The sequence below is a fragment of the Octopus sinensis genome, linkage group LG3 (assembly GCF_006345805.1).
Source record: "Octopus sinensis linkage group LG3, ASM634580v1, whole genome shotgun sequence".
NCBI classification, from domain to species: Eukaryota; Metazoa; Mollusca; class Cephalopoda; order Octopoda; family Octopodidae; genus Octopus; species Octopus sinensis.
Window position 1 is genome coordinate 115,266,023 of NC_042999.1, and position 14,070 is coordinate 115,280,092.

General features: G+C 34.8%; 1 protein-coding gene across 1 annotated transcript in view; it reads left to right on the forward strand.

Annotated features, from left to right (window-relative positions):
- The window catches only part of LOC115209522, a 55,086-nt gene that overhangs the window by 9,371 nt on the left and 31,645 nt on the right, over positions 1–14,070 (forward strand). Inside the window, exons 5-11 of the mRNA XM_029777951.2 lie at positions 1,071–1,198; positions 2,316–2,497; positions 4,791–4,895; positions 6,422–6,562; positions 8,598–8,736; positions 10,540–10,782; positions 12,354–12,629. Coding sequence (XP_029633811.2) covers positions 1,071–1,198; positions 2,316–2,497; positions 4,791–4,895; positions 6,422–6,562; positions 8,598–8,736; positions 10,540–10,782; positions 12,354–12,629 — 1,214 coding nt within the window. The remainder of the gene's footprint in view (positions 1–1,070; positions 1,199–2,315; positions 2,498–4,790; positions 4,896–6,421; positions 6,563–8,597; positions 8,737–10,539; positions 10,783–12,353; positions 12,630–14,070) is intronic.

Sequence of the window (14,070 nt, forward strand, 5' to 3'; positions counted from 1 at the left end):
ATTGTAGATCACACTTCTGTTTTGTAGATGGTCTGCAACAGATCAGAGCTGAAGTATTTTCTGATTGTGAAGACAAAGCAGTGTTTAGATTGCAGTTCTAACAATAAACAGTGTTGTAAATGTATGGTGACCCTTAGTGATCATCAGAGCTTATGACTTTACATCTGTAGCAGGGTTGGGAGTTAGCTGTTTTGTTCATGTGTACAAAGTTCATGTGAAATACATGATTGTAGTGATTTGGTCTTGATATTGCTGAAGGTAACTTAGTTGTAATGCATCTGCTGAAGGTTGTTAATGAAGTTATAATCATTGTCTTCATCATCTTCGTTTAATGTCTGTTTTCCATGAGTTGGATGGTTCGACAGGAGCTATCCAGACTCCAATTGTTTGTTGTGGCATGGTTTCTACAGTTGGCGCCCTTCCTAATGCCAACCACTTTATAGAGTGTGCTGGGTGCTTTTTATGTGCCAGCAAGTGCATTTATGCAGCATCAGTATGAGTGCATTTTATGTGGCAATGGCACCTGTAAAAGACAAGCCTGTATGTATGGATGACTTAGCTTGATGCTTTTTCTCAAGTACAGCAAATCGCCTCAACTCTCAAACCCTTGTCATTTCCTCAGTGAGGCCCAGTATCCAAAGATCCTTTCTCATTACTTCATCCCACATCTTTTTGGGTTTATCTTTTCCACAGGTTCCCTCAACAATTAGAGCTTGGCACATTTTTACACAGCTGTCCTCATCCATATGCATCCTCTGGAAATTTGGTGCAAGGTATCTAGGTTGTGTGGATGTCTGTGTGTATGTTTGGAAGGTTAAGAACTGAAGCACGGTATTGTTTAATTAAAAATGTGTGTGTGTGTAAGAGTAAAATTTTTTTTAATGTACAGAAGGAACAAAATGTAAGATATAACTGAGTTTTGTGGTACACTAAAATTGATAGCTTATGGGTTGGAGAGACTCATGTTGTGCCAGAGCAGTCTGACAAAAAACTTCTGATCCAAGAAATGAAATTTAAATGGAACCTATATAGATAAAACAATTTTGTTATTGCTGATTCTTTTCATCTAGGACAATGGTTGAGAAATTTTGGCCGTTTTTGTTACATTAATGGTTATAACAAGCCTGGAATAGGCTTCTATGAGCTATCAATTGACCTGCTGAGTATTCAGGAGACTTATGGAGAGAATGTTGAGCAGGTAAGTCACTGAGTTGTAATCATTTTAACATACACTTTTTCCATGTTTGCATTGGTCAGATGGGATTTGTTGAGGTTGATTTCCTTCCTGATGTCCTCTCTGTCACCAAGCTTCCACTTGTTTCCAAGCAAGGTAATATTTCCTGTGTGGTTAGGGAGCTTGCTTCCTAGCTACATGGTTTTGGGTTCAGTCCCACTGCGTGGCACTTTGGGTAGGTGTCTTCCACTATAGCCCTGAGCCGACCGGAGCTTTGTGATTGAATTCGGTAGGTGGAAGTTACTGCCGTGTGTGTATGTGTGCGTATAGCTGCTCAGTGCCTCTCCGAAAGAGAGAGAGAGGTGATATTTGTATACACTAATGTAATGTCAAGACAAAGAAACAAAGACACACATGTGCATGTGCACATGCACACACATCAGGTTCCTTTCAGTCTCTGTCTATCAGATTCTCTCACAAGGCTTCAGTTGGCCTTGTGCTATATTAGAAGACACTTGTCCTAGTGTCACATTGTTGGGAAGCAAACTTCTTAATCACACAGCCATGCCTGCATCTATTTATTTCATTTACAACTATTTACTTAGTCATTTTCCTCAAATATTTGCAAAGAACCTGTCATTTAAGTTCACATCGCATAGCAGAAGGATGGAAATGTATTTTCATTGCTAGTATCATGGTAAAATAATTTACTGATTTAAACCTGGCTTCATTAAAATTTGCTGAAAAGAAAATGCAGAGGCTTTTACTGTTCCCTCCCTGCTTTACTGTTTTTGCTTAGTTTGCAAAGCAGCAGATTTTAAATAAGATTATAGATCTTTAATTGATGTAGAAGCTAGTATTTATAACATTGTGTAATTCAACAGCTGCAATATTATTAAAAAATATCTGAGTGCAGGAATTAAGCTTAAAATTCATTAATCTGATCTTAGAATTTCAGGTAATCTTTGAATACCATAAATTTATTCTACTTAACTAAAGAAATATCAATGTAATACATTTTTAATGTTTACACTTTTGTTAGGTATGTTGTTTAATTTTTATAAATTATTTTCCATGGGAAAATTTATATGCTTAATCATACCCCCAAGAATATATTACATGTAATCTTTACTTTTTTCAGAGCTATATAAAGACCCATGAATATCTTGCTGAATTCTACAAAAGATGTGGAAACTGGGAAAAAGCATTAAAAACTGTCATAAGTTGTTTATGTATCAACACAGATGCAGCGATGGTTGCAGCTTTGAAAATGTGGATACGCATAAAAAAAGAACATAATAAAGACTCAGACCTAACTAATAAGTATGTAATTTTGGTTATTAGGTTCATTATCATTATTATTTTTATGTCCATTTTCCATGTTGGCATGGGTTGGATTGATCTTATGCACAGTGCCTCATCACTTGATGCAGTACGTTTCATGTCCTTCATTAGGTTCAGCATCCTGAAATCAGCTGTCACTACTTTTTCCATGTCTTCCTTGATATTCTTCTGCAGGTTCCTTTCACTTAAATTACTTGGTACTTCTTTACCCAGCTGTCATCACATGTCCATAGCAGTGCAGTCTTCCTTGCATATTTCATATGATTGTGCCGGTGGTACATAAAAAAGCACTATCCGAATGTGATCGATGCCAAGCCCACCTGACTGGCTCCCATGCCGGTAGCACGTAAAAAGTACCCCCTGACTGGCTCCTGTGCCAGTGGCACGTAAAATGCACTATCTAAGTGTGATCAATGCCAGGCCCGCCTGACTGGTTCCTGTGCCATTGGCACATAAAAATCACCCACTACACTCTCGGAGTGGTTGGCATTAGGAAGGCCATCCAGCTGTAGAAACATTGCCAGATCAGATTGGAGCCTGGTGCAGCTGTTGGTCTTTCAGACCTCTTTCAAACTGTCCAACCCATGCCAGCATGGAAAATGGACGTTAAATGGGGATGATGACCTCTTATGCTCAATTTTTATCTCAGCTTATGCTTTGTCATTCATGTATACTAACATTACACATTCAGTCGAGCATGCTTACTCCATTTTTTTCTAGCCTTTGCATGTCTTCTCCATTCAGTGCCCACATTTTGCTATCATGCACCATTACACCATGTACATTTGTGTCATACAATCTATCCTCATCCAGAGAAAGTCCTTTTTACCATCAGAAGTAATAACTTTCTAAGTGTTTTCCATACTGTTCTTATCCTGCCTATTATACTTTTAGAGCACCCACCTTCACTACTTATTAAGTCATATTATTAAGAGGACCTTTCAGTTACTTCTATTGAGCCTACTGAGCATTTGAAAGAATTAATTTCACAAGTGCTCTTAATGTTTACTTATGTTCAACTGTCACATCAAAGTTTTCTTTGTCAGCCTGTCTATGATCCCACTAGACTCTTTGTTCACCTTCAGTTTACATTGTGTATAAAACTACAGCTGTCACCCATTAATTAGTCTGACATTGTTGAATGTACTATGCTTTTGCTAATTGTCTTAGGTATTGATGTAGGTGTGAACAGACATCCTGTCATTCCACTCTGTCTTTGATCCAGCAGTACATTCAAAATATGGCAGCTAGTGGGAGAGCGGTGTACCAGCATTCAGTCTGTACTCATTTCAGATACTTTGCTCAAGGACACAACATACTGCTCAATCCAGGAGTTGAACCCATGACCTTATGGTTATAAGTCCACTCCCCTAATCACTAAGTCATGCCCTTTCACACATTGGCTACGCTGTATTGAATTCCTATCAACTCTTTTTCTGCATATCAAGCATAGTCACTTCCCATATAGCAGGAGAATCTAGTCTTTCTTGCTAAGTAAAGCATTTGTGTTTTGCTTGGGTTACATTGATGTCTCTTGGTTCTAGGCTTTACTTCCATGTTTAGCATTTCCTCCTTGCATTGTCACTTTATTTAAGGTGCATATGTGTAGGTTTCCATACTTACAACAGGAACTGAATGGTACAACTGGAAGTAGAGACAACCATTGTAATAACACATGCAACCACAATATATTCTGAACTGTAATTAAACAGTTGAGTTGAATAAATTCTTGCATGGTGCCTTACTCTTATTTTCACAATATGATCATTCCTGGATGATTATATTGTGCACAAGTGGAGCATGACCAAATGTAAATGGATTTCTGAAGGTCATTAGGTGGATACACTTAACAGTTAACAACTCAAAAACTGTGGATTTGATTAATGTCCTTGGATACTGTGTGGGGAAGTGTATCATTATGCCATACTATAAGAACTTCCACCTCTAGAAAATTTGTGATCCTTAAGAAGGGCACTTAGAATGTTTGCATATTGTGCCAAGTGGATCAATGGGTTCTCTGATAAAATTCAACCGAGAAGCACTGAGATTATTGTTGTGTACAGCAACAAATACTATACCCCATGGATGTAACTTTGCATTCCAATACTGCTCTTCCCATGAAAATTTACTGTCTTCCTGGTTAATTACTCCTTGACCAGTACTCCTCAGAAGTTCATGAAGTGCAAATGTACTTTTTTTTAACTTATATGTTGGATCCTGTTTCAGTTCTCAGTATAGATGCTAATTTTAATTGAAGCTCTATTTCTTTTAGAACTTTGAAGACATACGTTGAAGAAAATGTTGGAGCATCAGACAAAGCTAAAATAAATTTGAATCAACTTCTAGAAAAAGAATGGCAGATGTATCAATCTTCCAGGTTTGGAAAATTTTGTTGTTTATTAATATAAAATTATTCACTTTTTGTATTTTATATTTATCTATTCCATATTGGTACAGATAGATAGTTATGCAAATTTGAAATTCTCTGGTCACAACTTACTCATTGCTTACTTTGCTAGCAATTACTCATGTCTTAAATTTTTGTTTTTTCTCTGAAAAGAAATTTAAATATTCTTGAAACATTTTGGTCATATTCAATTTACAAAGTTTTCAAATGAAGTTGAAGATGCAAAATCTAGAAGAGCCCTTCATTTTAATGATGGTTTAGTGGGAAATGTATTGGATATCTGTGTAAGTTCAAATTCACTGCAGGCATTTCATTGTGTTTTCTTAGCTGTTGGGGAATGATGCCAGATCATTTGGGAATGTTAATAGGCTTGTGTTCTAGTCAGTTAATATTTATCTCTTATATTTCAAGACAAGCAATCAGAGTTAAGCACTGACTCTTGACAGTCTCTCAGAGTTGAGGAGGTATTTACATAATCATGCTGATATGGGTTGGATAATTTGATGGAACCAGAAAGCTGCATAGCTCCAGTGTCATCATCAGCATGGTTTCTATGGCTGGATGCCCTTCTTAATGCCAACCACTTCAAAGAGTGTACTTGGTGCTTTTTTCATACCACTAGCACCAGCGAGGTTGCCCTATAGCTTACAAGATAAAAAAGAGCAGGGGAAAAAGCTCTTGCTACTAAGAAGTATCTGGGAAGGTGGAGGTGGGTGGCTTTATACTGAGTGCTGGAAGACTAAAGCATGATAGAAGGACAAGCACAGGTGTCTTGCGATAGAGGAGCTACATAGCTGAAGAAGATAAAAGGAAGGTAGTGATGGGGGTGCTAGAGCAAACAAGAAGGTGAGCATCAGAGAGGACATGGCCACTGGGTCATGGGAGGGGATGGGAGTGGCTGCTTTCTTTTTCACACATTTATGAAAATTATTTATGATGGGCTAATTTTCTGCTTTAATTTTACTAAACATTACTTGTTAAAAGAAAAATAGTTGTTGTTTTGTGTAGCACCAGTCAATTCTGATGGAGCAGACTTATTGCATGTAGATAGTCTGCAGATATAAAGCCTTGCATATGCTATTCCTTCATCTAGTTGAGAACTGTACTGAATATCATTACATGCAATGGTTAATAGTATGTAAGATGTTTGTGTTAATGGTTTATATACTGTTTATATAACATTCAGAAAGTGGAGTGTTATGAATTGGCAGTAATAAAAGGGTCAGTTAAAATGCTTTGTGGTATTTGTTCTAATTATCTGTTCTCTGAGTTAAATTTCTGCTGAGGCTAACTTTGTTTTCAATTCCATCCTGTAACTGGAGGAAGAAAGATAAAATTGCCATCCTTAAAGGGATATAACCAAACGTTAGAAAGTATTTTCTCAATCGCTCTACTGATACTACCATCTATTTTCCAAAGCTATAGGTTTCAGAAACCATTAATCTGTAGTCTGAATTACAAATTGTTTTTAATATTTTTCTGTTTCTGTATTTTAGTATTTTCAGGAAAAGCCAGAGAGATCTTGCCATTTCTATGTTAACTGAACTTTCAAAATCTGCTGCTACAACATATCAGCAATGCTTTTATCTCTATGAACTTGCCCAACTTTTGTGGCTGAATACTCAAAAAGATGGAAAGTAAGACTTCTTTAGGTTTCTACTCATTATTTTTGTAATATATGTACTTCTGGGTGGTGTGGTTAAAAAATTTACTTTAACACCACATGCTTTAGGGTTCACTCCCATTGCACAGACCCTATCAACTTGTGTCTTCTACTATAACTGCAAGTTGACCAGTGCCTTATAAATGACAGAAACTGGAAGAAGCTTGTTGTATATATATAAATACATATCATCATCAATATTTAACATTGAAGACAAATAAAATACACACAGACACACACACACACACATCCATTCATCTATCTATCTATCTCGATATATATATATATATATATATAGGTTTGATTATTTATGTTAGTTGGCTGTGTATATAATTTTTCTTTTGTTGTTTGTAAAGGTAAACATTGGAGTAGTTGAGTTTTATTGATAAATAAGATATTTCAGTTTTGTTTGAGTTTTTAAAATGTTATTTATACTCAATTTCTTTTATTGTAAAAGATTTAAGTAAGGATATTGTGAGAGGATTACAACTGGACACTCTTTTTATTCTTGCTGCTGCTATTAATGGGCTTCTTTTAGTTTCCATCTATCAAATCCACTCAAAAAGCTTTAGTTGGCCTGCAGCTACAGTACAGGACACTTGCCTAAGGTACCACACAGTAGGACTGAACCTAGAATCATGTGGTTGAATTTAAACTTCTCAAGCACATGACTATTACATGCTATAATGAAATCATCTATCTAAATAAAACCGATTAGAGAAATTAAACTTTTAAATGTTAACGGTCCTTAAAAGTGTCCACTTGCTTGGTTAATAGAAATGTAGAATAAAATTGATCACATCATATGTTAGGTGATGTAATATGTAATTAACCTTTCTTTCTTTTTGTTAAAGTAATGGGCAGCAAATCAATAGAGTTGTTAGCATGTACATTAGAGTGCCTTTCAGTGTTCTTTTTGACACTGGGTGCTCTGAATTCAACTTTGCCTTTCATCCTTTTGGGTTGATAAATAATGTGGATTTGTAAAACTTCAAGAATTTTGGACTTGATGCCTTGTGATATTTGTTCTGATTTGAAATTTTGGGTGGTAGACTTGATCCTTCACCCAGTTTAACATCACATCCTCACACCTCAGGATCCTTCCTTCCACTTCTAAGCTAGTTCAGCAACTCTGAAGGGCCATGAGCACTACCTTCCCTCCCAATTAAAAAAATGCCTGATTTGAGTTTACAGAGACTTGAAATCCCAAATAGTCTAATTGCTAATCACGTACTCTCATAAATTTAGCTTTAACCCTTTTGATACCAACTTGTCTGAGACTGCACTTGGTTCTTTGATACAAACTCTCTGTTTTAAAGTGATTGAAGTTAAAACTTTCTCTCAAAGTTTCATGTTAATTGCTGTTCTAAGCACCAGCTTAATAATGACTGAATCAATTATTAAATTCTTCATTATTTTCAAAATTAATTGGAACAAAAGAAATATAGTAATGAAAGGGTTAATTCAAAGCAAAGAGGAATTAATAGTAGGACTATTAACTCCTCTTAACATCCTATAGAAAATTTTGTAAGTAAAAAGTTGACCCAATCCCATTATGATTCTATTACAGAACAGAAATGAATGTTAGAAGAAGAGGTTATAGTCTTTTAGATTAATGAGTTCCTCATTACTTTCAAAATCATATGATTCTTGTGATATTGTGCATTTCAGGACTGGCTGACTGATGTAGTCTTATGTGGAATTGTATTGTTTGAGAAATTAAGTGTTAGTGTTGTCATGTACAAAATGGATTGTGTTACAGATTAGATTATAAACTATGTATATGATGTTGTTATAAGACAGAGAAATGTATTGTTTTGTTTGTCCCCTGATAGAAACAAAAGTTAAGTTGGTGTGAAATATGAAAGTTTTGTGCCCTTTAAAACTCATAAACATACACAAGTGGTTCATGCATTTTGTACACATTCTGTGATCAATGTGATCAAGAGTCATAAATTGAAATTTGATACCCATACCCACTATAGCTATGTTTTTTTACCTTTACTCAGATGCGGTAAAGATTACCTTCTTGAAGCTATTGAATTGATGACGCCACTGTTTCCATCTGCTTCCTCAAAGGAGAAAATTCTGTTTGGTCAAGCTAATCTTTTACTTTATATATTTGAACATGAAGACTTCTGCCAAAAGGTTATTGTCACATTCAATTTTTTATTCAGTTAACAAAAAAAAAAAAAAAAAATTTCTTTTTATCTTTTTAGATATTAAATGTCAGTTATTTTAATTTTATATTTTGTAATAAAAGAATAATTACTCAAATACTGAACATACATAAGGAGTTACAATTCTTCTTTTTCTTTTAATTAAGAATTATTTTATGAATGAGTTACACTCTTATATGAAATGTTTAACCTAAACTCTTTGTGTAGAAATTATTATCCGTTTCGGTGGCACGTAAAAAGCACCATCCAAATGTGGCCGATACCAGCACCACCTTGACTGGCTTCTGTGCCGGTGGCATGTAAAAAACACCAACCGATCGTGGCCATTGCCAGCTTGCCCTGGCACTTATGCCAGTGGCATGTAAAAAGCACCTGCTACACTCACAGAGTGGAAGGGCATCCAGCTGTAGAAACACTGCAAGATCATACTGGAGTCTGGTGCAGCCTTCTGGCTTCCCAGACCATGGTTGAACCCTCCAACCCATACTAGCATGGAAAACGGATGTTAAATGATGATGATTAATAGGGCATTGGATGATTGACAGAATTGTTAGAGCAGTGGACAATATGCCTTACAGTATTTATTCCAGTTTTTATGATCTGAGTTCAAATCTCACCAAAGTTGACTTTGCATGTATGTGTTATGTTCTAGGATCAGTTTAATCATCTATCACCCTCGCATTTAATTTCTGGCCTTGTGCCTATGTTAGAAATAATTGTTATAATTATTACAAGTAGATTGGTAGAATCATTAAAGTGTCAATAAACACCCTACCCCCAAAACTGCTAGTTTTGTGCCTTTACTGGAAATTACTATTATAACAAGATAAGGTTGGTGGATGGCAGAAATAGTAGAGATGGACAAAATGCATTGTAGTATCTAGATACCACACTTTATGTTCTGAGTTCAAATCTTGCTTAGATCCACTTTGCCTTTTATATTCCAGTGTCAATAAAATAACTACTAGCTGAGCGAACAAAGGATCATCTGTTTATTTTCTCAATATGTTAGATATAGTAACTAACTTTCCTTTTAAGTCACACCCTACCATCGTAAATAGGGACATGACGTATTGGGTCTCTTAGAACAAATGGGATTATCATGATTGCTAATTCTTTGCTTATAGGATTGATCTGGGGCTAAATAATAACTAATAACTATCAGTCAAGTACTAGAGAGAGTATAATTAATTATACCCTGTACTTGTTTTCTTAAATTGTATGTTGAATTGGAAAATATTTTCACTGTTGTGTCTTATTAAAAGATTGGTCATCATTGTCTTAATTTTACATCTGTTTTTCCAAGCTGGCATCTGTGGGATGGGTTCGTTCTACTCAGCACCATTTTACTTGTAAAGACCCCTCATCATCTCTTTTGTGAGGCCTAGTATTCGTAGATCAAACCTTGTCACTAAGTTGATGAGGTTTGATTACATCTTGTATATGCTCTTTCCACTTTCATCATTTATGTTAGTTGGCTGTGTATATAATTTTTCTTTTGTTGTTTGTAAAGATAAACATTAGATTAGTTGAGTTTTATTGATAAATAAGATATTTCAGTTTTGTTTGAGTTTTTAAAACGTTATTTATACTCAATTTCTTTTATTGTAAAAGATTTAAGTAAGGATATTGTGAGAGGGTTACAACTGGATACTCTTCTTTCCTTTACTGCTGTTATTAAATGCTTGTAATTATGAATTTAAAATTTTCTTTATTTCTATTCTTCAAAGAGTCCATATGAACCTGAATTAGTGTTTTTTTTAACTTTCAGTGTGCTAAAGGTTTCAAATCTGATGATGAAAATATTGACTTGGACAAGGTTTCGGAAGAGAATCAATTTCAGCTTAGTCTAAAGAGGGAATTTGATCTAATGGAGAAACTGGAATTATTTTTGGAAATATTCGAGAAATTATTTGATGATAAGAAGACATTTGATGACATGCCAGCTATACAAATTACACAAATTCTGCAAACTCTTCTTCTTGCCAATTCTATCTACACCTTGACTCTCAAGGTAAGATCTACATACATATGTATGCAAAGGTAACACACTTGGTCGTGTTAACAAAGGGGTGTGGGTTCAACTCTTATGCGGATAGGAAAGCTTTCTTTTTTCTGTCGAGGGCTTATATGCCCCTTTATTAGACTATTTTCCTTAGTCATTGCATGGTGATTGCCATAAGCTTTAAGCTTATATAAAAGTACCATTATTATTACTTACAGGATTGTAAATCATAGCGCCATAATAAAAAACCATTTGCACTGAAAGCATGTATATATATATATATATATATATACTCACACACACACATGCACACACACTCACGCACATGGTGTGTGTGTGTGTGTGTGTGTATTTTAGTCAGTCAAATTCCAACAAAGTTTGATTTTCATATTTTTGTATTTTTTACAATTTTACAATATTACATATTACAATAATATGAGTACTTTCATGCTTTTTGTAATCTTCAGGTTTATACAGTAACAGTTTTTAAAAGACAGTTGTGCTTCATGACAACTTATCAGTTGTGAAGCACAACTGTCTGTTAAAACTGTCATTGCATAAGTAAGAAAGTACTTGTATTATTGTAAAATTGTAAAAAACACAAAAATGAAATGTAAAAATCAGATATGTTGGAATTTGATTGACTACTATATTTATCTATACACACCATCATCATCATCATCATCATTTAATATCAGTCTTCCATGCTAGCATTGGTTGGGCAGTTTGGCAGATAGGAAGCTGCGGAGCTGTACCAGGCTCTGATTGTTTTGGCATGGTTTCTATGTCTGGATGTTCTTCCTAATGCCACTTTGTTGTGTGTGTGCTGGGTGCTTTTTACATGACACCAGCATAGGTACTTTTTATGTGGCACCAGCACCAGTGGGGTCGCCAAGCAGCTTTTAAAACGTGTTTGTCATCTCATTTTACACCTGTTCTTCTATAATTCTTGAATTCACATACCCAATTCTGTGTTATTGATGATATTGTTTTGTAACTGGATACTTTATATGGCACCACTCATTCTGTTACAAAATTACTATCCATTTTACAACTGAGATAAGTAAAATAATTTACTTTTCTTAAAACACTATAATATTCACTTGAGTGCAGTGCAATCTTGTAATATAATGTGATACTTCTCCTACAACTTGCACTTCAAATCAGTGGCATAATTTATCCTTATGTTTTTTTACTTTTTACACTCATATATAATGGTAACTTATTTTGACTAATGTTTGGTATTTAATTTCTTCTATTGTATACATGTAAATATTGTATTATGTGCTACTCCTTCATTCAAAGAACTGTTATTCTGGGGGACTACATGTAGTCTTTTATGTTCCTGCTGTACAGTAACCTTTTAAGCTTGCCTTAATTGAGTCAGTTTTACCTGTCTCTCTATAATCTTCCTGAAACAAAATGTCCAAATGTCAGTGCTGTCAGTGCTATAATAATTATCTAAAAACAATAAACATTGTTACTGCATTTTTTTTTTATTATTAAAAAATTGAAAGAATTGATTTAAAAAACTCAACCAGCTTATTTTCAACCTACATCTTTTCTTTTCTTATTTCTAGCCCCTGCATTCACTTCGTATATTGACAGTTGCTCTGCAACTAGTTAATTTATCAGCTAATGTATCTGTTGAGCTGCGCCATAAAATCATTTTGCACCTTTGTAGTACTCTTTCTTCTTTTGGTGCTGTGGAAGCAGCATGGTCTATATTAAATGCTATGTCTGATCCTGCATCAGATGCCAGTAAAACTGCTAATATCAACAGTGAGGATTCTGAAACTATGAGTTCACTTTTAAAGATGCTTACTCATGTAGAATTATTTTTGAAACAAAAGCAGGTATGGATAATTTTCATATTTTTATTCTTGTCTTTTCCAAAGTGGTATTACTACATATTAGAATCAATCTTCTTTAAAGCTTGATTGCTCTTATTTGCAGAATTCTTGATAAAAAATAGTTGCATGTTCGCAAAAATACTGGATTATGGTAAATTAGATTTTCTAAATGTTGATGTTTGTTAATATAATTTATTAATGTATCAAGTCTGTTGTGTGTAAATCATACATGATAGCATACATTATAAATTTATGCTTTTATTTATGTATTAGGGTGTTTGGAAAGTAATTACAGTTTTTCACCACTATGAAATATGAATCGACCAACCACAGAGTCATGGTCGAATGGGTGAGAACTGTCTAGAAATAGTATATCATCTCTTCTATCTGGCAGTGTGTCATTCATAGTTATCTTGGTAATTAACCCTATGGGGGATAAGAACTTTATGAACCAACACATTTTCCATTGCTTACTGTATGAGTTTTGAAAGAAAAGTACTGCTACAAAAGCAATGAAAAGCATTTTTGAAGTTTATCCAGATGCATTGAAAGCTTGTACATGTCAGCTGTGGTTTGAAAGGTTTAAAGATGTCGCTTGTGACATATCTGACAAGCCTCACTCTGGAAGATGACCTTTTGAATGAGACTATTGTATTGGATCCATGTTAAAGCTCCAGAGATTTGACTTAAAAATTTAATGTGTCATCTCCAACTATCCATAAACATCTCAAGCAAGTTGGGAAAACATGCAAAGAGGGATTTTGGGTTCCACATGAGCTTACGCTTGAGAACTGAACACAACATTCTACCATCTGCAGCAGTCTTCTAATCAGGAATAACAACCTGTCATTTCTGCAGTGCACTGATACAGGTAACAAAAAATGGGTTTTGCATCACATCCGTTATGAGCTACTGGAACATGGAAGGACCATCAATGCAGATATCTATTACCAAAAACTTGATCGTGTAAATAAAAAATTATGTCGGAAGAGACCAGCTCCAGTAAATAGAAAAGGTGTTATTCTCCAGCATGATAATCATGACCACACTCTTCAAAACAAACTCAAGAAAGTATAAGATCACTACGATGGGAAGTTCTTCCACATTCTCCATACTCACTTTACTTAGCACCTATAGATTTCCTTCTTTTCCAATCACTAGAACATTTTATAAGAGGCAAAACATTCAGAAACAGGGGGGAGGTTGAAAACAGTCTTTTGGATTTTTTCTTCAGAAAGAGAAATAGGTTTCTGTGAACATGGCATAAAAAAGTCATTTTCCTGTTGGGCTGTAGTCATTGAAAATGATGGTGATTACATTCTTGATTAAAACTATTGAGATAAACGTAGTTTACATTCGTTTTTATATCCTTTCTAGAAAACACAATTACTTTCTGAACACCCTAATATATATATAAATATTATCGCATTCTGAATAGCATTCT